Source organism: Arachis ipaensis, chromosome B5 (assembly GCF_059453495.1).
Source record: "Arachis ipaensis isolate K30076 ecotype BB chromosome B5, ASM5945349v1, whole genome shotgun sequence".
In the NCBI taxonomy this organism is placed as follows: domain Eukaryota; kingdom Viridiplantae; phylum Streptophyta; class Magnoliopsida; order Fabales; family Fabaceae; genus Arachis; species Arachis ipaensis.
The window spans coordinates 45,857,844-45,883,803 of NC_142440.1; the positions used below are offsets into that span (position 1 = coordinate 45,857,844).

The 25,960-nt window shown below is 30.9% G+C and overlaps 2 protein-coding genes across 3 annotated transcripts; one reads left to right on the forward strand and one right to left on the reverse strand.

The window, feature by feature from the left end:
* The first annotated feature begins 1,198 nt into the window (after positions 1-1,198).
* LOC107640562 (beta-hexosaminidase (DUF1336)) lies at positions 1,199-9,468 on the forward strand. 2 transcript variants are annotated; one of them, XM_021123708.2, is made up of 11 exons: positions 1,199-1,378; positions 1,897-2,008; positions 2,251-2,616; positions 3,359-3,448; positions 5,191-5,385; positions 6,630-6,765; positions 6,872-7,034; positions 7,134-7,262; positions 7,665-7,859; positions 8,243-8,365; positions 8,891-9,468. In XM_021123708.2, exons 3-11 carry the CDS (start codon positions 2,307-2,309, stop codon positions 8,999-9,001), a joined length of 1,452 nt encoding a protein of 483 aa, XP_020979367.1. In that variant the 5' UTR covers positions 1,199-1,378; positions 1,897-2,008; positions 2,251-2,306; the 3' UTR covers positions 9,002-9,468. The 2 variants fall into 2 exon arrangements, with proteins under 2 accessions (XP_020979367.1, XP_016199560.2); XM_016344074.3 differs by lacking the exon at positions 5,191-5,385 and having other exon boundaries at positions 1,200-1,378.
* Positions 9,469-10,021: 553 nt separating this feature from the next.
* Positions 10,022-18,694, reverse strand: LOC107643570 (putative WRKY transcription factor 4). The gene is made up of 5 exons (XM_016347251.3): positions 17,936-18,694; positions 11,830-12,084; positions 11,186-11,550; positions 10,749-10,907; positions 10,022-10,562 (listed from the first exon to the last, which is right to left on the reverse strand). Exons 1-5 carry the CDS (start codon positions 18,257-18,259, stop codon positions 10,274-10,276), a joined length of 1,392 nt encoding a protein of 463 aa, XP_016202737.1. The 5' UTR covers positions 18,260-18,694; the 3' UTR covers positions 10,022-10,273.
* Positions 18,695-25,960: the final 7,266 nt, after the last annotated feature.

The window sequence follows — 25,960 nt, forward strand, 5'->3', positions numbered from 1 at the left end:
TATCTGAGAAACGAGTTTTCTTGAGTAGATGCTGTGGTTTGCCATCACTTGCTCCAGGTTGAGACACAATACTCTATTGATCCTACGTCGTAGAATGTGGCTGGGCACTAATTAACTCCCCCAAATTTCTCTCAATGAGATGATAAATGAATGATTGAGATTATATGCATAGACTTTTGGAGATACGCGTACGAAGGGACTGTCCAGGGTTAGCTAACGGACATGTTGGGTTTGGCTATATAACCGACAGATGAGACTCATCGACCATAGGGTAGGCATTCATCGTATGCATTTGTATATTTTGTTTGAGTGTGCATTACTTTGGTTTGCCTTGCCATGCTTATCTACTATTTGTCATACTTGTTGTAATTGCATCTTATCTGTGTATTTTTTTTGTCTGTCTTGTATATCTTTGCAACTGAGAGACCCCTTATTTAGTAGAGGCGTGACGAAAGTAATTTCACCGGTGTTTCGAAGGATTGGAAGAGACAAAAAATAAAGTATTAAATTAAAGTTAAATTTAAAATTTAAACATCTTAGATAATTTACTAAATTTCTGATTTAGTATATTCCTTTAAATTTAGTTCAATATAAAACTTAAGAATTAACATGTCAAATATATCAAAAACATATAATTTAAAAAAATTTATGACTGAAATTAGGTTTTAGTCTTGCTAAAATATCTGTTAATAATTATATACATTACATATATTATTATGTATAATGTTAGAAAAATAAAAAAAGTCAAAATTTATTAATAATTAATAAATATTAAATAAGATAAATTTTGATTGTTTTTTATTATTTTTTTATTATTAAATATTTTTTAATCATTGTATCAACAATTTGATTTATTACATATTAATTAATATTCAAAAGATAGATGATTCTTTAATTTTCATACTCAAATTTATTTATGCTAATATTTATCATTACTTAATTATCGAAGGAAAAAAATATTTTCTAAAATAAAAGGCTTTGCTGAAACAAATTAAAAGTTAAAAACAGATAGATATAACAAGAGATGAGGAAGAAGAGGGAACTGAGACAAAGAAAGATAGAAACAGATTTGAAAGGAAAGGAGAGTGCGTGTGACAACCATGCAATATGGATCCGAATTCACCGCTCTCTCTTTCTCTCTCTCTCTTTTCTGCAGTTCTTTCTCTCTCTCTCCCCATTTTTACGAAAACTGTAACCTTTTTCTTCTCTTCGTCTTCTTCTTTCTCCATAATCCATTCCATTCCAAAGAGAGGAAAAAAAAACACAAACAAAAATAAAAACAAAAAAAAAAGAGAGGAATCCTAGTTCCTTTTCTGGGAACGAAGGATCCTCTTTTCATTTTCTCCTCTTTCTTTCTTCATGCTTCTACCTTCCTCAGGTTACTCTTCTTATTCTTCTTTTTGGCTTCTTTTTTCTTTTATTAGTATTATTGTTATTATCAATATGTTCATGGATGAAGAACATATTGAGAAATATTGAAAGTCACACACCTTTTTTATATTCTGTTATTAGCTCCTTCATGCATGCGTTTATTATAGACCTTCATCCAATTTGATGTTTTCCTTTCATAATTTTTCACGTGTCTTTGCTCAAATGTGTTACTTCCTTAAACATTTGCAGCATTATCATAATCATAATATAACCTTGTATTCTATTTTCACCTCACGACATGAATAAGGACGATGTTTAGCACATTATATTCTTGTTTTTGAATTGAAGTTTAGTCTAATTATTGCTGAATAATGAAAAATAATGCTATACAGCTACCGAGAACCTTTCGTTTATTTATTTATTTTTTGCTTGACCAACTTGAGCATTGATTAATGAATTTAAATTATTTAATTATTTCTTTTCTTGTGTTTTAAATTAAATCTGAATAATTATTGTTTTGTTTAGGCTATCTTCAACGGGTAGTGTGAAGCCATTGCTTTGTGAAATAGCCTACATGGCCTCCTGGTGACGAAAAACTCTGGAACATTAGTTTAATTTAACTTGATATTGTTGTAAGGTATACCTATGACTATATATGTTGTTATATCTCAATTTTAATTAAATTTAGTTCATCCCTTAAATGTTCGTTTTTCCAATCCTAGTATATTTTTTATGGCTATATGTATCTAAAATCTATAATTTAATTTAGGCATGTTTAATTAATTCTATGTTTTGTTTTTTAGTGTGCACTTTTTATTTCCTATTCTCATGTAAACATTGATTGATAATTGTTGTTGGCGGGTTCTTTCTGTTTTGCAGCATCAGAATTGATCAATTTTTGGAGGAACAGAAGAAAGTAAAAGCAAGAAGCAAAAATGTTGGCTGGATTAGTAAGAAAGCTAGCTAACTCTACAATGGGAAGCTGTGCTTCAAACCCAACTGGGAAGAAGGGTGGGAAGAATCACAAGAGGAAGAATCACAAAAATGGAAAGAGAAGAGGGAACATGGCCACCGCCATTCCCGTCGACATGCCGCCATTGAAGAGGCTTAGCAATGCAGGAGTGGGAGCTGATTTCACTCTTAGTGATTACATTCAAATGGAGATTGATAAGGGTGGTGCCAAGAGATCTGATAAGAAGATTCATGTTACTCAGCTCCAATATCATACTCAAATCGATGCCAACGGTATCTATCCTCTTCGTCTCTCTCGTTTATGTGTTAAGGATGCGTTTCTTTGCGTATTTATTTCTATTTTGATTTTCAGGAATTTTAATTTTCATTGTGAAGGGAAGAGAAACAACTATCTTACGTGTCCATCATCATCTACAGTTAGAATTAGTTTATTAGTATAAAATATATATTAAAAATAAATTAAATATATATATATATATATATTAATATATATGAATATATTAATAATTAATTTTAATAATTAATTTTAGTATACGAATAATATTTAAAAAAAATTATTGTTTTTAGTTTTTTTATTTTTTATAAAATTTTAAAAATAAAAAATACTAACAAATTTTGATTAGTATAATAATTATCTTACTAATTTATTTAAGAAGTGTTGAGATTTTGAATTCCGTTGTATTTGTGTCAAGTTATCAACTAATAATAAATTCTTAATTGAAATTTAGACTTATGTTAAATTAGTTTTTGACTTACAAAATCGAAAAATATCGTAAAAAAATAAAAAAATTAAAAATTAAAAACACTAAAAAGAAAATAAAAAATAATAAAAATAGAAACTGAATGCAAATGTTGATTTCATTTCTATTTTCATTTTTAATGAATTTTACTTTTTTTGTAAACGAAAAAATTTCGTTCTGAAATTAAAATTGAAAATGTAAACGGAGAAACATGCTAATTTATAGGCATAATTTGATAAACATGTTGAGCTAAGTTATTACATGGTATTTTACAGGAAAAATCCAAGAAGAGGCTTGGTTTGACTCAGTTAGTATTCTTGATCATGATTCGGATTCAGATGATGACTTCAATAGCGTGCTTGGAGGTGAGGCTTTATATTTTTTTTTGTAACTTCTGCCTTGTATTCTATCATACCTTCTTTCTAGGAATATTATTTTTGCACAACTATTTTCGTTCTCTAGTCTCTACTGCAAATAACCAATACTCAAGTGTAAAGCCTGTAACCTATAAAAAAAGTGTTGTTTATAATCATTTTAGTGTGAAGAAAAATAAAGTCAAATGAGCTAATGAAATAAAAATTCCATAATTAGAGAATGAACGAACAGGTAATTTGAATAAAACAGTGAGTTAGCAAATAAAAATATATTATTCATTTTGATCTGGTTCAAATAACCCACAAACTTAACGAATTTAGGTAGAGTAAGCAAATTGGTACACTATTTTCAGTCTTTTTGTTTGGGGTATAAATGTTGGAAACCTAGTATGATGAAGAAGAAAACTATGAATATATTAATCAACCAATTGGGTTGGTTGAGTGGTAAGCTCATTCTCACTTTAAATAAGTGTTAAGAGTTCAAATTTCGCCTTATATATACAGCAATCCATTACCCAGCGACAAATTTTTAAAAAGTATGTATTAATCGAAAATTAAAAAATCAATATTGCTAGGTATTAAAGAAATCCAACTGCTCTCTCGAGTTCCAAATTAAAAATTTGAGATATTCTCAATATCTCTTCCCTTCCCTTCCCTTTTCCTTCTAATTTCTAAACCTGAAGATTTTCTCTTCTCAGTTAGAAAATCCAATCCAACTACCCTTAATTATCCTTAGACACCAGATCATTCTACTCATTTTAACTATGTGCATAACAGTAGTAAAATACACTCATACGGGATAAGGTGATAGTACTTGAGAAATAAAAATTACTGACAGTAATAATATTTGAAGTCCTAACAATAAATACCAAGGCATAAAGCCTTTTTTGGGATTTGGTAGTTTATTATTATTGAATTGGAATTATGCTAGGGAAAGCAGTTTTTCTTTATGTTTTTCTTTTTTCTTTTCGGATATTGTTTTGGATTAAGAAACTTTCTTCAGGCCTCTAGTTCTACAGAGTTTAAAAAGAAACATTTTGAATAAAAAAAATTCGAATAAAAAAGAATGGGACCAATGTATTGGCTCATCCCGTATTAACTATTAACGACGCTAACAATGATTATACCTGAAAAGACCATTTTAGTCGTCAAAATAAAAGGCTTTTTTCCATTGGGAACAAAATAGAGTGTATTTTAATAACAACAAACTAGAAAAATTAATATTTTTTAATTAATATTAGTTAATTTTTTAAAAACTAATTTTTATTTCTTTCTCCTTTTCTCCTTTTTTTTTTAACACTACAATTTCATTTTTCGTCGGCTACCTACCATCATTGCCAACTGTTGTTGCAGATGGTCCTAAGTTTTAAATTTTAAATCCTAATCCTAAATTCTAAATTTAAATTCTAAATTTTAAATTTTTTAAAAAATATTTAAATTAAATAATTTTATAATAAAATAAAATTGTTAATGTTGATGACTAATTAAAAGATGAAAAAAACTCAAGGCCAACATAATTTATTATTTTTTTTCAACACTTTTAGTCATAAATTCAATTTTTTTAGTTTAATAATTTAATACCATATTTTTAATGTATACTTTTAAATATGGTTGACTAATATAAAAACTAATAAATTTTGCTATCATTCTAACATTCTTCATAAAAGATAGTTCCGTGGACAAATTCTTTTCTTAAATATAATTGTTCATTCCTCTGTCTATATGGGTAACAGATTGTTTTCCCTTCACGGATAATGCTGTGGGAAGTGTACAATATGGTAGTACATCCTGCATTGTAGATTCAGGGTCCAAAATTGAGGAGTATTATCAAAGCTACCTCAAGATAGATAAGAAAGGAGAGAAAGCTCAAGTTTTGTTTTCTTCTGTTAAAAGAAAATCAGTTGATGCAACTAACAAGACTGACTTATGTAAGTTCATATAATTTTTAAGGTTATGTTTTCTAGTTCAATGTTTTTCACTCATATTTCTTTTTATATAGATTTATCACCTTTTAAGAGCAAACATCACAACTTTGGATTTTTTTTGAGCTTTTTCTCCATTCTTACATTTATCTATCTTACCTCTTGAGTTAGCTCTAGTGGTAACTGGTAATACTCCTTGTATCAGTCGAAGCAAGATGACGTGTATCGAAAATGTAGGTTAAGTATGATTCCTATAGATTCAAATTTAAAAGTGAAATATGGAGAAAACACCTTCCCACAATGAAGGAGTGTTTTAGGGTCTACCCGTGATAAACAGTGTTCAACTAAAGCTTGTGGATAAATTTTACTCCAGAACAATTAGGCTAGCAATGTTTTATTGAGACAATGCAAAACTACATTAGAAAGTCTGTTAAATATTAAGAAAAATTAATTTTATGGCAATTTTATTTTTAATTTATAAGATTTTAAATCCCAGAGAGTTTTATGCTGCAACAAGACCAATTACTAACACTACTACTACCACTTCTTTCATCTTCTTCATTATAACTTCTATTTTTGTTATGTCATCGTATTTTATTACGATCATCATCTCTTCTACCAACACCAACACCATCTACGTCACAATTTGCTTTTCTCATTTTTTCGTCTAACACTTTTCTCCTTTTTGAAAAATCTTTGTATTGCGCTTTTTTTTTTTCTTATTGCGGCATCATTTCTGGCAATGATTGTTTTCCACCATACCATCACCAACGAAGGAAATTTTCAATAATAAACTTATTAATAGTTTGTGGGGCGTCTAAGATCTCATAGATTACACATAAAACCGACACAATCACTTTCTGTTAGTATTTGATGAATTTTTAATTGAAGGGGTTGTGTTGTCTTGAAATAATAAAGAAGGATCATGTTGCCCCCCCTTTTTTTTTTGTTAAGGGTCATATTATCCTTCTTGTGAATGGCAGAGACCGGATCCAGTGTTCACTTATATATCATCGAATGGAGTGTTGGGTAGAAAATTAGATGGATGAGTGGCTACACTAGACTAGATGTGATTGGAAATGATTGCATGAAAGAGAGTGGGGCTTGCACCTATAACAATAAATAAAAAATATTCAAAGATGGTAAAAAAATTGTTATAGCATTAATTTATTAGGATGGTGGTTCAGTAAAATGTCTGGAAAACTTCAGAGTTATGATACTAACTAATTACTATGTCATTTGTTGAATAGGCCCATCTGAGAAATACCTTTACCGTCCCCAAGCAGGGCTTCTGATTCAACAATCAAAGCAAGAGACTGCATCTCCTGCTTCCTGGTGTGAAATTTCGCCATCCGTATTTAAGCTCCGTGGCGAAAGCTTTTTCAAGTATGCCAGAAGATTTGCATCTGTTTCTTAACCTCTTGGCCATGTTAGTTAGCTAGTCCATTGATTTGCATCTAATCAATAATATGATGATGAAATATTTGTGCAGGGACAAGGCAAAGTGTTCTGCTCCAGCCTATAGTCCTTATATACCAATAGGTGTTGATCTATTTGCAAGTCCGGAGAAGATAAATCACATTGCTAGGCATCTTGAACTTCCGTCTTTCCAAGAAAATGGGACCATTCCTTCTCTTCTCATTGTTAATATTCAGGTTTTGCTCCTTTTTCTTATTATATGCTCAAATATAAATACTCATTAAATAGCACACAAGAGTGAGTGCATAATTTAACTATCTTCCTTTTTTTTTTAGCTGCCAACTTATCCTGCTAGCATGTTTCTTGGTAATGCTAATGGGGAAGGCTTGAGCCTTGTACTATACTTTAAATTGTCGGAAAATTTTGAAACAGAGATCTCGCAACAGTTTCGCAATAGCATCAAGGTAAAGAATTGTGTACAAATCATTACAGCAACAATTTCTTCTTCCTTTTGTGGTTGATGTTTGTAAAGTTTCAGTAAAGAATCGTTCAATTGCTGCCATATTTCTTCATTTTATTTAAGCATATACTTGCACTAAATTATTTGTCTAAAAGAAATGAATGAACATAAAGTTATTAACTTTGTAGTGATGCCATCGAAGTAAAAATTTAAGATTCGCAATAAAGATCATTTCAACTCTTTTGGTACATCAATTAATCAATATATCTACATACAAATTGAGTCTGAGTACAACGATTTATAATGAAAAGAACAATTGTCATAAAACATAGATAACAGTAGTCTTACAACAAATTAGAAATGTCTCCATGCCGCAGTTTCCTAATAATGTTGTTATGTTTGGCAGAGATTGATGGATGATGAGATGGAGACAGTGAAAGGATATAGAAAGCAGAACACGGTTCCTTTCAGGGAAAGGCTAAAAATTCTGGCTGGTGTAGTAAATCCAGAAGACATGAGTCTCAATTCTGCTGAAAGGAAGCTTGTTAGTGCCTACAATGGCAAGCCAGTGCTTTCACGCCCTCAACACGAATTCTTTAGGGTAAAAATATCTTTTCTTTCTTCTGCAATTTCTAAAATATTAATCATTTGAAATATAGTCATTGAATTACATATGATGTTCATCATGTCACCAACATTGTTATTAGATTTTATTTCCGTACATTGTCATAATAAAGAGGTTTTACACATACATTGACAAAGTTAACTAGTTTTGACAGTATTAAACTTTTTACACTATCATTGCATCAAAAATAATTTGTGAATGCTACATTGTGTGCTCAGCTGCCCCTTCATCTACCTTAATGCTACATTGCACATTTCTTATATGTAATGATTACATTTGCAGAGTATATAGCTTGAACCTCACTTTTCTACTACATAGTCCATATATTATTGTAACTAAGTATACAAATTCATTTGCAGGGACCTAACTACTTTGAGATAGACCTGGATATACATCGGTTTAGCTATATCTCTAGGAAAGGACTTGACTCACTCCGAGACCGTGTAAAGAATGCAGTACTTGATGTTGGCTTAACTATTCAGGTACACTTACAATACCCCAAGGGAACTTTAGATTGGACACTTTAGTCCCTAACAAATTTGTATTCTCCAAAAATTCTCAAAAATTACTTTCGTCAAACAAATTGGTCCTTTGATCCCATTTAATCAAATTTTTAATATGCATATTAGACAAATAAATCCCTAAAATAATTTATTATAAGATAATTAGGTCTAAAAATATATTACTATCAGATAAATCAATCCTTCTTCAAAATAACAGAGCAACCAATTTGTCCGATGAGAGTAATTTTCAAGGACTTATAAATAATAAAAATTTGTTGAGAACCAAAATATCTTATCTGATATTCCTTGAGAACCAAAATGTATCAACTCATATGTTTCTTGTGAGAGAGACTATATTTGCATCACTCACTCTGAATATTTCCCTAAAAATAAGAAAAATTGTGTAGTGTTCTGTGTTCTTATTACTGCCATAAGTTTCCTAGTAAAATTCTTTAGTGAGCACTATTTTGTTTGATAACTCTATTTTGTTCTTCTTTTTAACAGGCACAAAAGGAAGAAGAACTTCCAGAGCAAGTTTTGTGCTGCTTAAGATTGAACAAAATTGATTTTGTTAACCATGGTCAAATTCCGACCTTAGTTACTCTTGATGGTTGATTCAGGCAGGCATCAATTGAGAATCTGTCGGGGAATTAAGAGAAATTGATTGTTTGACTCATAATTTAATATAATTTGGAGGGTGGCATCTATTTAATTAACGGCAAAAAGAAGAAGGAAAAAAGAAAGAAAGATGAAGAGAACTTTGATCATTTTGTTATGTGCAGTTCTTTTGTTTTTTTCCTTTAGTTTTTCCCTTTTTTTTTTCTCTTCTTTCTAATCATTTACTATTTGGTGATGGTATGGTACTAAAGTCCTGTGTTTGTTATTATTAAGCGTGCACCCCTTGTGACATTGTACATACCCCAAATAAATACACAGAAATAATAACATTATGTTGGGGATGGTTAGATGTGGACTTTGAAAGATCACTTTGAGAGCTTCACCCCAAGGAAGTGGTGCTGTGATTTTGACTTTTTAGTTTGTAGAATCGGTTGTGTTTATTTGTACAACTCAAAGTTGTTCGATAATTTTGATCTTTAGTAATAAAGGTGTGAATCTCATAGATTCTCTTTCTCAATTTTTGTTTTTTTTCCTTGCTTTTAAAAATTTATAAATCTTTTCAAAAGTCATGGACAGTTTGCACAAGGTTACCGAGTAAAGTTATTTAAACAACTTCAGTAGTTATATAAATAGTAATATTCCTCTGTAATAATATATAATCTGAAATTAAGCAACCCAATTGTACTCACTTTCAATTAAAAAACTATGTCAATTTGGTATAAAAACGGAATAAATACAAAAAAAAAAAAAGATAAATATCATAAAGCAAGGTATTACATGATGAGGTGATAAACAATTACATTAAAAGAACATAACTAACATAGTAACATATTTTCAATGTACAAAAAAGGAACAAATTGGTATATCATCATCCAAAGCCTCTTTCATTAGGGTGTGGTTGTGCTGGAAGAGAATAATAGTTAAACTACTTTATATACTAGAAATTGGATTGATAAGCCATTAATCAAAATCTTTTCGCCTAAAGAAGAAAAAGAATTAAACATTAACACAGAGATGTAATGTGAAAGCGAAGATACTATTTTCCATCCAATCTTAAAAACTGTGTTTGGTAAGCGTCTCAAAACAAAAATTACAACAACATAGACAAGACAAAAAAAAAATTGTCTCTATTTCTACCCTTACTATTATTGGTTTCTAAGTAAATAAAAAATTAGATAACTTTTCTCCCAAGACAGTGACATTTCGCCTGTTTATGTATTGTGTGGTGTTTTCTGTATTTCTGTCTTGAAATGGTTATCAAATAAGGACCTATGTTATCTGCTCTTCCTTCAGCCTTAGACGCGCCACAGGCTGTTGCTGTTGCTCATTGACCCCAATACCTTTGCTTCCAAAACCATGCATCTGAGGTATATTACTATTTTGTGATTTAAACTGTGATGAACTATTGTTGGCAATAGTGTGGCTATTAATCTTAGCTGCTGGTACATCATGGTTATGCTTTCCTTCATATGTTGTTATGACAGCTTTAGGATCTGTTGAAGCTCTCTCAACATGCTTCCTAACATTACAACCTGGTGTTGTACATTTGTAATAGCTCCTACAACATTATACAAAACAAGCATTATTATTCATTCTCCAGGCACAAGAAAATCAACGGTCACAATAATTTCACCAAACGTTAGAGGAGATCGATGTAATTCGCCCTGCTTACTACGATCAACCATAATAGTTGACAAATAGTTCAATAGATGGTATCAAAAGTTTCTATGAAAAACATGATCACCTAGGATATGGATTGCCTTTGACAACTTTTTGTCCATACTTTCGCCATCTATAGCCATCGTCTAAGAGATCAACTTCGCTTGTTGTTTGCACAATGATTCTTGGCTCTGTGACTGTCCTATGTGAAGAATCTGGATCTGAGTGTGTCACCTCTGTATTTCTGCAGAATTTGTAACCCTTTTAAGATATCATAAAGATAAGTTATGCAGATTTACTAAAGATTTCTGCACGATGATTACATATTTTTATATAAATTGAGCGCACTTGTTTCAGTTGTTGCATAAATAAATGTATGCAAAAACACAAGAAACTTCACATTATTTAACCCACCCAACACCCCCTCCCCCAAAATTAATTCAACTTATTAAAAAAGTGTTTTAAGCTTTTCAATTATATGAATTGATAAAGTTGTAAAGTCATGATCACAGAATATGTTACCTCCTCTTGGGATCAGGCTCAACAATTTTGTCATCCACCTCATTTTCATGATCACCTACTTCCTCACTATCACTTGTTCCTGAAAGGTGTTCACCTGTAGCCTGACTAGATTCTGCATCCATTCTAGGGTGATTAGCACATGTACCATGATCATGATGATAATCAGCATTCCCTTGCATGTTTGAGCCTTCACTCGATGCCATGGCAGCATCTTTCGAGCGCCTATTCGGACGCTGGTGATTGTGCTCTCCTTTATATATAATTGCAGTAATGTGTCCATCTAATGACCTCTCAACTTTCTTCTTCACAGGACAACTTGCATGAGTGCACTTGTAGTAACTCCTAGGAAACTCACTACCCTTCACCTATGTTTCACAAATGCAAATATCAATGTTGATTACATAAGTTACAACCATAGTTACATGAATTTATCAATTAGGAGGCGTACCACGTATCAATTCCTCTACGTACCAAAATGTCATGTATATTTTTCAAATAGAATATTGCCTTCGATGTAACTGTGGTTACAACTTAAAATACTTGTACAAAATTTAAACAAAAAGTAGTTAAAAGTTTATTTAAAGATTTAAGAAGTTTAAGATAGCAGAATCTAATGCAGACAGGCACCATGCTTAGCCCTTTACCTGTTTTTGGCCATATTTCCTCCAATTGTAGCCATCGTCAGCAGGCTTATCAACATTCAACGAGGAAGAAGAAGGCTCTACCATGTGTGGATTAGTATTGTTGTTGGAAGTGTTTGCAGCGTGAACTTGTGCGAATGTCGTAGTAGCAGACATTGTTTGCAGTGAATCTTGAGGTTGGACTTGCATACTTGAGTGTAGTTGTGTTCCTTGACTAGTGACCTGTGCTAATAATGCCTGCTGATGTCCTAGGGGAACCTGCATGTGCCGCAGATAACAGCCAATTAATACACACAAGAAATATTTTAGATATTCATTTTGTCTACTATTAAACTAAGGTACAATTTTTATAAGCTATTCTTAGTATACAAATATACAAAGAATGAAACAACTGAGACGGAGACAACAAAATCACGGGTTGATGTTGTTGAAACAGTTATAAATGTAATTATCAGTTAGACTGCGTACATTGCTTCCTTTGAATACAGTCTTTTTTTGGAACCTCGCACCAGACTGCCCTTTTTTTTATATCATGTTTTATTTAAACCAATTTCTTTGGGACAGATAGAACAATTTTGTTGTCTTTATCAAAGATATTTTTGTACTCGCTGTCATTGTATCTGTATTTGTTTTTGTATTTGTATGTGTTTCAATGTTTTGAGATGATTTTTAAACTATTCCTAATTTAATATAAATGGAGTACACAGGAAAGAATTTGGGGTGGACAAAAATTATACACAAAAGCTTATAAATATTGAAGTACATCTAAAAGATTGTTTTCGATGGACAAAAATGCCACGTTGTGCCATGAGGTGAGTTTGAGTTTGTAAAACTTAAGAGTATACTTTCATATTTATGAATTATGGTGTGCATTTTTATCCACGTCAAACTCTTTCATGTGTATTTTTGTTTATTTACTCACTTATACATATTTTAAAATTAAAAAAAAACACAAATAAAAAAGATATTATGGAAGCAAAATAATTTTTTAATGCATGAAATGTATGGAAAACTTTCAGGTCATTATTTAGTTGAGTAACAAATTTCTTTTTTATTATTTTCTTAACAAGTGTATAGGAAGCTCGGAGCACTGCATCCTAAGAAATCATTGCAGTATTTATGGGTGGCAACCGGAAGAGTATAGGCGGATTTTCACCCTATTCGGCTTGTCCCGTTCTTCCTCAACTCAGATACTACCTATTTCTATCTACAAAATTTAAACTATTATATCCTGTTCCCGCCATATTCCTGCACCTAGTCATTCCTGTAATAATTAGATAACATTTTAAAATTTACATGTTCATACATAAAGTAAAATAAAAATATATGATTCATTTTATATGTTTTTAAAAATTATTAATTTTTATATATTTATATTATTATTATATAATATATATACCCCAGAACGAGTTCACCCAAACCTGACCCCATCCAGTCTCGCTCAAACACTCGTTTCGAAGAAAATCTGCCCATCTCGGGTAGGGTAGGGTACGGGTTTAGGGTGTACCCTACCTTATCCTACCCGCACCTCATATATAAAATATATTTTATAAAAATTAGGTATATAGTGAAGGAAGTAAGAGTTGAACCCACAATCTCCCTTATGTAATGACTTACAATAAATAAACAACCACTAAAATTAATTAGTTAATTTAGTAATTTAGAGCATTAATTTTTTATTTTTTATGTTATTAATATGTATAAAATTCGAAATGATTGAATTTTATATTTACTTTGAAAAAATTTGATATTTCTGCAGATAGGGTAGGGTAGGGTTTAGAATTTTAGGGTGCGAATAGAGTTAGGGTTGAGAGATTCTCAACCCGCAGGTAGGGTAGGGTAGAGTTTTAATAAAATTTTCAAGCCAAAGATAGGGTTAGGGTAGAGGCCAAACCTTACCCTACCCTACCCATTGTCAGCCCTATGTAGGGTTATTATCCCACTTCGATCGGGTAGGACCGGATTGGGTACCTATAGATTTGGGTATTGCTACCAAGTCTAGCCGCATTTGTTGCATCATTAATACCATGCATGAATAAATCATGTTATGTATATATCAAATATTTATCAATAAATGAGTCACATGTATAAAATACATGTTAAAATATAAAATATATATTAAAAATAAATTAAACATATATATTTATACATAAATACATAGTAGTTAACTTTCATTATGCATAATATATATATATATATATATATATATATATATATATATATATATATATATATTCTTTTCCAAATATTGTGCAAAACACAAAAAACTAGTTATTAAATCTATCCATTTATATATAAATACATGTATTGTTTATATTATTTTCGATATGTATTTTATATTTTAACATATATTCTATCTGAATGACTAATTTAGTAGCTATTTTTGATGTACACTTATTATTATTGATTTTTTTTTTTTTGTAGTATCATGTAAATGGATATTTTTAGTTGTTACTTTGCATCTCAACACCTGTTGATATATATTTCTATTCTTAGATGATTTAGATTTAATTTTGACATATTGCAATGTACACCACCAATTATAACCATGCATGATATGCTTAGTTGATTACAATAACTAGCTAAAAATTCAGAAACATGGTAATGTATAAAGAGTAATGTTCGATGTACAAATAATGTTTTAATTAAGTATTTGTTTGAATTGACTTTTTTGACTGATTTTTTTTAAATAACATTTTTTAAATTTTAAGTATATTTAGATATATCTCTTAAAAAATACTTTTATTAAAAAAATAAATTATTTTTTTTTCAAAAATCAACAATACATTTCTTTAAAAAAACACAAAGGAAGTTTTTAATATTTGAAAATTTTGTTTAAAAAATCTATTAATCTATCTAAATATGAAATAACTTTTTATTTAAAAATATTTTTAAAAACGATAAAAAAAATGAATATTTTTTTCAAAAGTCAATCTAAACTGATTTTAAGTCTCTAACTATATTAAGTATCATAATAACACAAAATCTACTGGGGTTTAAAATAGAGATTAGAAAGAAGGACTTGGATAGAATTTGAAAGAAAAAACACATACACACAAATAATTTTTCTGGTATATTATATATGTTCAATTGATGGTTTTTGAAAAACTTTGGTATATTGGATGCGTTAAATCTGGCAATTCAATTTATGGTTACGATCGTTTTCAAATTTCAATCCAAATATTTAAACGAGAAATGAAAAGGGTGTATGATCATGAAATGAAAATGGATTATGGTTGAAGGTATTGATTCTAAATTTCTAATTGTTCCAATAATGGGAAAAAGTGGGCATTGATAGATAAGGGATTGTGCACAGGTAAAGGCACATATGATTTATTTTCACGATTAAGAGCACAATCAAGAAATTAGAGTTTTATAAGGCACGTATGAAGGTTATTTTTATTAGATTTTTTAAAAATAACTCATCAAATACATAAAAAAAAAACATCAAACTTCTAACTTTCTAGCTAATACAAATTGTTTATACTTAAAAATTGTGTTAAGAAAAATTGTTAAAGAAAAGTTTCATCAGACCTTATGAAATGATTATGGAAAATTGTGTGTAATCATTAATCCATTGTTTTTTTAAGAAAACTGACCTTAACTTTATAGTTTATACTCGTTGTAATGATTATTAGTACTACTATTATGAAAATTTTTAAAAAGCATGGTTCCTTACTCATTATTAATCAGTGGACTTTAATTTGGTATTTACATACTACAATGATCTCACTCCCAAGTCACAACAAGACTTAAGTGCCATTATCTTTATATTACACATCACAAAGGTAACAACATGTAAAGTTTGCATTAATTAAAATATTTGTTTTATTGTTTAGTTAATATAAATGTGACGAAACTTACATATGCATTGGAGGATCCTCAATTCCTCACGCTATTATATTAAGTCTTAACTAAACATACTGTTACATACTATCCCACAGTTATAGGACGTAACGAAATGTGTGCATGTAACATTATTTAATGATTCATAATTTAATTTAGAAAATAAACCCAAAACTCTAGGTCGGCCAATTGCACATAACATGATACAAAGACAGACAAATTCAGATACAAATACTATTCACCCACATAGATCAATGTGGTACTTCCCGAGTATATGATGTTTTCAATTTAAGAGTAACTAGTATTTAAGAGTTTCATTTTATGAGGGAAAAAAAAAAGCTAAATCAATAAATAATGATCAATATAATTTTGCTCTAATAAAAGCATGTATATAATAACATGTACTTTTGTTTTATAAGAAAAACTCATTAAGTTGGTTAAACATTTTACTTTTTTAAAATAGATTTAATAATTTATATTTTCTTGGGTATTTTCACATATTTACTTTTAAAGAAAATCATTGGCATCTACATTCAATAATGTATTATCATGAAAATAATTAATTTTAAATACACCATTTAAAAATAATCTATACGCATTAATTTGATTAGATAACAGACAAACTTTTCTGTTTTTTTTTTTTTTTCTTTTAAGTATAAGTATATTAAAGTAAAACTCACGTAAATAATTTATTTTTGTTGAAAACATAAAATTACACTAAAAACAAGAGAGATGTTTATCCTTGTAGAAGCCATAATATACATCTCTATATAATAATCAGTAATCACTTATAATTTTCAAAAACTAATTATTTATCTAGCAATTTTTTATATAAAAGCTTTAATTTCCTAGCAATTTTGTAATAAAAGCTTTTTTTATGTATAAAATAACATCTAAAATTTGTCTTATTTAATATTAATTATTGTAATAATTAATGATTTTTTTCAATACATTGACTAGGTCTAAACCTTAATTAATAAATATTAAATAAAATAAATTTTAATTGTTTTTAGTTAAATTGTTTGTTATTAAACATTTTTGATAAAATAAAATAAGCCCATGAATGCTTTTGAAAAAAGATGAATAAATGAAAAAAAAAAAAAAACCACATTGATAAATGATAATGTTTCACACATTACCCAATTACGATAAAATTTTGTTGACAAGTATTCTAAGATATTAATTAAGGAAGCAAAATTGAAAACTTTGATGCATTCAACCCAAAGAATACTTATAAAACTTTTCACTTTCTAATATGTTTTGTCAATCACAATGAGTTATAACTCAAATGGCATCATCTCTTTATACTTATTTAAGAGGTTAGGGATTTAAATTTCTTTATCTAGATAAAAAAAGGGTTAAAAGAATTATTTTTAAAAAATATCAAAATATTTAAAACAACTACTTTAATTTTCCATTTTATTAAGAAAAAATTTCATTTTCCTCTTATGTGAGATCCATTTTATTAAGAGAAAATTTCATTCTCTTCTTCTACGAGATGTTAAAATGACACTTCCCTCCCCTCTATTTTATAAATATACATTTCTCTTCCTTCTAACTTTTAAAAAATTAAACCTCATCTTTAATCCATTTAAAATTTTTTGTGTTAACTAATATTAACTTTATCTATTTTTTAAAAAAAATAAATTATTTTTTTAAAAAAATTCATTAGCAAAAATTTATTTTTTATCATTAAATTTTACTTACTAAAATATCTTTTAATAAATTATCTTTTTATTGATTAAATTATATTTTTACTAAAATATTTTTAAAAAAATTAATAATTAAATTATTTTTTTAAAATACCTATCTTTTAATAATTTTTTAATTATTAAATTGTGATTTTACTAAAATTTTTGTTAACAATTATTAATTATGAGAATACTTAGAAGGATAATATATTACTCTCTATGGTATCTACCTAACTAGCATGATATGCGAGATAAATTAAAAATTGAAGTTCCAAAAAGCTTAATAAAATTATTCTTAATATCAACGGCAATAATAGTATTAGAATAAACATTACACAAGATTGAAAAAATGACATAGGTTAAATAAGGACAAATTTTGTTTTAAATTTAGTTAAAAGCTAATTTAATATTACTGAAAATTTAACTAAATAATTATTTTTAAGAAAAAGTAAAATTTGAAAGTAAAAAAATTATTTGATGCCAAAAAGGTAACAGAGAATTCGCAAAGGTCCAAATAATAAGAATACGCACACATTCTGAGAAGATGGTGTGATGAGTGCTTAGTTATTTACCTGAGAAGATGAAAACAAGGCAGAAGGAGAATCAATCAGGCCACTGGTCCCCGCCGCCGCCGTTGGAGATGCCATGGCTCCGGCGAGCAGCTGAGAGAACGACTTATTGCCATCGTCGCCGCCGAAGAAGCTTGAGATTAGTGTCATCGGACCAGGGCTGAAACCGCCGCCGAAAAGACTCTCCATGGAACCACCACTACCACCACCACCGCCACGTGTGGGCAGAGTGATGCTCGGTCTCTGTGGTGGCTGCTCCTCCACGCCGCCGCCGCTATTTGCCGCCTTCCACGGCGGTCTCTCTCCATTTCCACCACCACCAACCATCCAATAAGTAACTACTACGGTCTAAAAGTACAAAAGAGACAAAACAGAAAACAAGAAAAAGAAAATTGATCTAAGCTTCAATCTTCAATCTTCAATATTTCTCTAATCTTGTGACAGTTCTGACTTTTCTTCTCTGTCTTTTCCTTTCTGTCTCCGTGTGTTCCCAAAAACCCAAAATGTTTCAACCTTTTTTTTCCCTATCTTTCTGCTATCTGTGTCTACGACTCTATGTGTTTCGGTGAGTTTAATTCGATTATTTTTTTGGGTTTGGTGGATCTGAAAATTCAACTGATGAAAGTCCACGGTCCCCCATAGAAAACCAATTCTTCTCAGCACTTCCCTTTTTTCACAAGGAGGAGATTATTCTATTTTATTTTATCTTAATTAAAATTGAGTTCGTTTAGTATTATCACGATGATGATAAAGTTTTTCTATAATTAAATCTACAGAAATTCTGCCCCATAACATTTCTCATAAATTTATTTATAATATTTAAATATTTTTTTTATGTAGAATAAATGATATATCAAATTATCTGAATTAATTATTAAGTCTTTTTGTGTTATATTTTACAAAATTTTGTTTTAATATAATATTAATTTAATATTTCCTACTCAATCATTTAATTATATGTCATCATATTATATTATTACATTAAAATATTTAAATTTATATTTAATACTTAAAATTCAAACAATAGTGAAAGATAATCAAATTTTTGTATAAAATTCGTCACCAAAAAAAAATTAGTATAAAATTTTATATTTTTTAAACTAAAAATAAAATTTAAATTTAAAATTTTTAAATAAAAAATAGAGATTACACCATTTAAATTATAACTCATTGCAATATAAAGTTCTATATTACATTCATCGCTAATGACTATATACACTTTTTTATTTTTCATATTGGAAAGAAGATGGAGTATCACATGGGTATGAGAATACATGCTGCTTTACGCAAGTGTGATGGTTTAAAAATCGCTGGGTCCGATTTCATGACTTGTAAAATTTTTTCTCATCCAGCAAAGAAATTGCTGGGTCCGAATTTTTTGGACCCAAAAAAATTTAAATGTAAAGCATGAAATCGGTGGATCCGATTTCCATGCACTGCCTTCCATAAACCACAAATCAGACGGTCCGATTTGTGTCTCCTTTCAACTGCAATAAATCGGACCGTCCGATTTCTTCCCTTCACCTGAACGCGCCGTCACAACGGTGTAAAACTCTCCCAAATTTTATAACCTAGCATTACACCAAACTTGGTCTCATATAAAAAAAATTAGCCTGACTATATATATATATATATATATAATTTTCTTTATTTTCCAGAAGGAAAAGAAATGAAACCTGAAAATGAGGTTGAGATAGGGTGGGGACACCTGTAACATAATGTAATTGGGGTAAGTGTCCTCCTGGTTTAGAGAAGGTGGAAATGTCCAAAGTGGTGCCGAAGACTTTTGAGATTTTATGCTATTGGTCAATGATGTTAATTGTTAAGGGTGGCGTCTGCCTTCTGGCGTGATGAGGGCACAAAACTCTTTTTTTTTTTTTTTTTTTTTTTTTTTTTTTTTTTTTTTTTTTTTTTTTGAAAAACGGTAAAAAGAGGTAATTTTCACTCATGAATAAAATTTATAAAATTCAAAAGAGTCAAATTAAAAATAAAGTATTTATCTATTTTAGTTTTTAAAAAATTTTAAATTAAATATTTTAGTTTTTAATTAAAATTAATTATTTAATTGATTTTTAACAATTAATTTTATTAATCACTTAGGTTTTTTGTTTTGTCAACTTTAATAAAGGATAAAATAGTCCCTAACAGAAGATAAAATAGTTCTTGATCCCTCCTCTTTTCGGAGACGACACTGTTTTCTCCCAATTTTCATCATATTTCTCAAAATTCTAACCGTCTAACACTGCAACCTCAAATTACACAATGCACACTCTGCAATTTCAATGTTTACAAGAAAAAAATCATCAACTTATTCTCAACCAATTCATACTCAAAAAACTAATAACTATATCTCTCAAGTACTTGTTGTCTTTAATGGATCCCATGAATCTAGACAGCAAGTCCGATTTGTTAAGACCTGTCGTCGTCGCTGCCATCTCTCTCCTCCACTGTCCTATCATCTCCATGGCCACATTGTCTACCACTTCAATCGCTTCCTTCAACTTCTTCTCCGAACCAATGTTTTGTAATCGCTTTAGTTTCCATATGAGTGGCGACGACAACATTGCTCCTTGTACTGAAGGCTTGGATGTGAGGTCGAAACTGTCTGCTAGTTTGGACTTTAGAAGAGAAGGAATGAAATACTCAGAGTCCATTTTAAATGAGAATTTGCATATGATATCGAAAGAGAATCTTCTCATGATGTCCTAATGTCTAACAATCTATATTACTTGCCGGAGAGTGAAGAAAGGCGTACCTTTAGGGTAGTTGTGAAACTTGGTCATGAGGATGTGGTGGACGTTGTCGGCATTGGAGGTGATGTTGTTATCGAGGACGTGGAGGTGGATGCTTCTGGTGGATGAAGTGCGGAGGAGGTGGGTGTACCAATCACAGAAATTTGGGAAATGTGTGGTCCATGACATGTTGAAGTAGGTGCGATACACGTGACAGTTACATTATGGCTTGATTTTAGAGTTGAAGAAGAGGAAGAAAAATATGGAGAAAAAGACTATGAAGGTGAAGAAAGAGAGTATGAATGTTAGGGTTATACGAGATATGATAGATTAGGGGAGAATGGTGTCGATTCTGAACAGAGGGAGGTCACTGATCATTTTGTTCCCTGTTAGAGTTGCTAGAGACCATTTTGTCCTCTGTTAAAGTTGATAGAATGAAAGACCTAAATGACTGACGTAGTTAATTATTAAAAACCAATCAAATAATTAATTTTAATTAAGAACTAAAATGTTCGATCCAAATTTTTTTAAAAACTAAAATAAATAAATACTCTTCAAAATATGAACAGAGACATCTTTTCAACCACACTGTGTTGGTTAGTAAGTGTCGTTTGAGTCAATTTACGAGGAACTTTATTATCATTTTTTTAATATGAAAAAATAAGATTGATCTAAAATTAGAAGTTAAATGCAAGCAATTATAAATAAAAGTTTATAAGTAATTGCTATGGGCTTTGTGGGCCTTCAGATGTTATATCACTTATACATTATAATTTTTAATAATGATATAAAAAAAAAGTAATACTTTTGTGCTCTTCTCAAGCCCATCAAACATGCTAATATAATACCTCTCCCTCATGGCTTTAAAGATAAGGTTCCGCCTCCCAAGTAGGGCTCGCAATTCATATCCTATCCGCGGGTATTCAATCTGGTCCAATCTGTTTGGATAGAGTAGGGTACGGTCCGGGTATGCCTGCGGATAGGGTAAGGTACGAGTTTAGGGTGTACCCTACCTTACTCTATCTGCACCTCATATATAACACATATTTTACAAAAATTAGGTATATAGTAAAGGAAGTAAGAGTTGAACCTACAACTTTCCTTATGTAATGACTTATAATAAATGAACAACCACTAAAACTAGTTAGTTAATTTAGCAATTTAGAGTATTAGTTTTTTTTTTTTATGTTATTAATATGAATAAAATTCGAAATGATTGAATTTTATATTTACTTTGAAAAAATTTGATATTTCTGCGGATAGGGTAGGGTAGAGTAGGGTTTAAAATTTTAGGGTGCGGGTAGGATTAAGGTTGAGAGATTCTCAATTCGCAAATAGGGTAGAGTAGAGTTTTAATAAAATTTTCAACCGACGAGTAAAGTTAAGGTAAGATCCAAATCCTACCCTACCCTACCCATTACCAGCCCTACTCCCAAGTGCTGGCCATTAGAATCTCTCCCATTGAGTCACGAGCAATAATACTAATTCCCACCTTACCCTCATCAATACAAGCAGTATCTACATTGATTTTTATTAAATGAGTTTGTGGCCTCAACCAATGCGCTAAACTACTTGCTCCTCGAAGATAATAAGATATATGTTCAAGTCATTAATTTTCATTCTTTGAGCTTTCAAAAACTTCTCAAGTCTCTTCGATGCTGATTCGACCACTTCTATTGGAGACTTCTGCTTCTTATTAGAGAGAAGTTCGTTTTTTGTTGATTGCTAAGAGATTGGTGTAGAAAAATCCTTGCATGCGCTGATCTAATTCCTTTATGATTTCTTCAATCCATCTTGTTATTGAGCTACCTGAATTAGCTGAGGATCAAATTGCAAGCATGCAATTGAACCAGATAGCTCTTGTAAATTCATAGTTTCTGAATAGGGTTAAGTACTGAAATCGTCCTTAAGGTATGGGGTCAAAATCAAAATCGTCCCCAACATTTTTTCGTTATTAAAATCATCATCAATGTTCAAAAACGCTTTAAAATCATCATTTTTATCAATTTTATTTTTTTTATTACCAAACTACCTCTTATTAAAAAAATTATAAAATAAAATAAATATAAAATAAATAAAAAAGAAAGTAAAGAAAGAGATAGATACAGAGAAGGGGGTGAGGAGAGAAAGAAAGAGTGGGGGAGAAAAAGGGGGCAGGGGAGAAGGGGGAGGGAAGGGGACCGCCGCAGGGGGAGGGAAGGAGACCGCCGCACCGCCGCCTCGCCGCCCTGTCGCACCGCACCACCACCTTCTTCTTCTTCTCTCCTTGTCGCTGCCACCGGTCTTCATTACCGCCGCCGCTCTTCGCTGCCGCTGCCGCTCTACTCCTCGGGAAAAGGGGGAAGGGAACGCGAAGGGAGAAGAGGGGGGAGGGGGTTTTGGGAAGAAGAGGGGGAAGGGGAACTCTCCTCGCCGCCGCCACCGGTCTTCATTACCGCCGCTGCTCTTCGCTGCCGTCGTCGCTCTTCGCTGCCGCCGCCGTTCTTCGCTGCCGCTGCCGCCGCCGCTCTGCTCCTCGGGGAAAGGGGGAAGGGAACGCGAAGGGAGAAGAGGGGGGAGGGAGGGTTTCGGGAAGAAGAGGGGGAAGGGGAAGGGTCCTCGCCGCCGCCATCAGTCTTCACGAACGCCGCCGCTCTTCGCTGTCGCCGCCACTGGTATGGATATTTTAATACCCACTAACTTACCGGCAAGTGCACCGGGTCGTACCAAGTAATACCTTACGTGAGTAAGGGTCGATCCCACAAGGATTGATGGATTAAGCAACAATAGCGTTTGATAGGATTAGTTAGACAAGCAGAAAAGAGTGTTTTGGTATTCAAAAAGCATTAAACAATAAAAGAAGAGTTTAAAGATAGACAGGTAAATAAGTGAGAATAAAATATGGAGAAATAGTTAAGCTTTCAGAGTTATCTATTTTTCCGGATTTACTTTTCTTACTAACTATTTTAATTATGTAGGATTTAATTTATGGCAAACTATATGTGATTAGACCCTAATTCCTTAGACCTTCCTAGTCTCCTCTAAAATTCATCAACAGCCAATTCCTTGGTCAATTAATTCAAATTAGAGGGTGAAAGTTCAATTCTAGTTATATGCCACAGAAATCATAATTACCCAAACATAAAAGGATTATATGTCACGTATCCCGTTAAATCCAGATAATTAAAATTTAGGAGAAATATGTTTTCAAGCTGTTATTCAAGTAAAGAGCTTTTCCAAGTTTTACAGGAACTCAAATAGAAAAAGGGTCATACTTCCGTTCCACCCAAATTCATAAAATAAAGAGCGAAAATAATTCTTAAATTATAAATCCATACATAAATTAAAATAGAAAAAGCAATAAAATTAATCCATAGAAATAGACAGAGCTCCTAACCTTAACAGTGGAGGTTTAGTTGCTCATGGAAAAGAGAAAATAAGGATTCAGGTAAAATGTACAGAGTTCCAATTTGATGGCATCAGATCCCTTTTTATAACTAATCCTAATAAATTTAAAATCTAATATTTAAAATTAAACTTAAAATAATATCTTTTCCTAATTTAAGATTTGAATTTAAATTCGAATTAATTAACAAGTCTTCAACTGATGGGTGGGGACCACTTGATTTGTCCATTCTGCAGCTTCTAATCTGTGTTTTCTGGGCTGAAAACTAAGTTAAGACAGCCCAGAAATTGCCCCCAGTGTTTTCTGTCAATTCTGCAGATCGCTCATGTGACGCATCCGCGTCGTCCACGCGTTCGCGTCATTTGTGCAGATTCTAGTCCACGCATTCGCGTCAGGCATGCGATCGCGTCATTGTGATTTTCTCCATTCCGCGCGGTCGCGTGAGCCATGCGTCCGCGTCGGTATTCGCTGGTCATCTCCTTGGCTTCTTCTCTTTCTCTGCAGAAACTTCATCAAATCCATCCGAATGCTACCTAAAATAAACAGTATTGCACAAAACTCAAAATAGCATCCGTAGTGGCTAAAATATAATTAATTCTTAATTAAACTCAACAAATTACATGCAAATTCACTAGAAAAAGATAGAAAAGATGCTCACGCATCAGCCACCACTGCTCCTCGCCGGTTTCTGATTTCTGGTTTCTTGTGGTTTCTTGTGGTTTCTTGTTGTTTCTTCTGGTTTCTGGTTTCTTGTTCATCTTGTACTTCTTTTTTAAATTTTTTAATTTATGTTGTTGCTAATTTTGGATCTGAAATTATAGTTGATGATTGATGAATTGTTTAATTTGAAATTTTTGTTGATTTGATTTTGATTGTTGCTGTTGGTGTTGCTGGATTGTTGGTGGTTATGGTGTAGCGATCGTGATGGTGATGATAATGCAGAGGGTTGATGATAATACAGAGGGTAGTGATGAAGGGGAAGAAACTTTTTAATTTTTGTTTAAGGGCAAAATTGTCTGAAAAATTTTATTTATGGACAAAAGGACGATTTTATAACGTTTTGTAACGTTGGGGATGATTTTAATAACAAAAAAGGCCGGAGACGATTTTGATTTTCACCCCAAACCTTAGGGACGATTTCAGTACTTAACCCTTTCTGAATAAGTGAGATTCTTATTCTTCTTTCCTCTAATATCTTAGACATAAGAGAAGTGCAATTGATTCCTCTGCGTTGATGGTTCAATATAAGATAGTGAATTAGAGATACTGCGATAATGTTAATCCAATTCTGTGTTTTCGAATTCCGACAGAATTTTACGGCTGCGTTTTGTATTTGTAGATATGTCTATAAATATAGAGATAAAAAATTGTGGGTTTTTTTTTGTCTCAGTTTTAAAAAAAGTAACAAAAGTTATATTAAATTTTTTATTTCGTTGTGTTAGTACAAACTAAACGTTCAACTACACTAAAATTTGGTTTGGTAAGGTTTTTTGAAAAAAGTACAAGCATCTCATTTACGTTTGCTAAATTTAAAAGTTTATGTGTTTATGTTTGTAGTTTTTAAAAATTAAGGATGCTTTTAAAAACATCTAAGAGAAGTTTTTTAAAATTAGCTTGTGATTATTAAAATTAAAAAGTCTAATATAGTCTCATATATTAATTAATATCTTGATTTTAAAAATTATTATAATATTTTTAAATTTTAAATTTAAAAGTACCTAATGTCTATTATAGTATTTTTAAATTTTAAAAATTATTTTACCAAACATACTTGTTGTTTGTGCTTATTAAAAGTCATTGTTAATTTAATTTACCAAATACATGCATATGCTACAACTTTTAAAAAGCTAACTTTTAAAAATTAGTTTTCATAAGCTACTTTTGAAAAGTAAAAGCTTTATCAAACTAAGT

Bases quoted from the DNA above. Each gene is read 5' to 3' on its own strand.
- LOC107640562 (XM_021123708.2), top strand. From the start codon at position 2,307: ATGTTGGCTGGATTAGTAAGAAAGCTAGCTAACTCTACAATGGGAAGC. The intron at 5,386-6,629 runs GTAAGTTCATAT...TTTGTTGAATAG, and splicing joins AACTAACAAGACTGACTTAT to GCCCATCTGAGAAATACCTT. The intron at 7,263-7,664 runs GTAAAGAATTGT...TATGTTTGGCAG, and splicing joins AGTTTCGCAATAGCATCAAG to AGATTGATGGATGATGAGAT.
- LOC107643570 (XM_016347251.3), bottom strand. From the start codon at position 18,259: ATGGTTGGTGGTGGTGGAAATGGAGAGAGACCGCCGTGGAAGGCGGCA. The intron at 12,085-17,935 runs GTAAATAACTAA...CGGCACATGCAG, and splicing joins CCTTGTTTTCATCTTCTCAG to GTTCCCCTAGGACATCAGCA. The intron at 11,551-11,829 runs GTAAAGGGCTAA...TGTGAAACATAG, and splicing joins GGAAATATGGCCAAAAACAG to GTGAAGGGTAGTGAGTTTCC.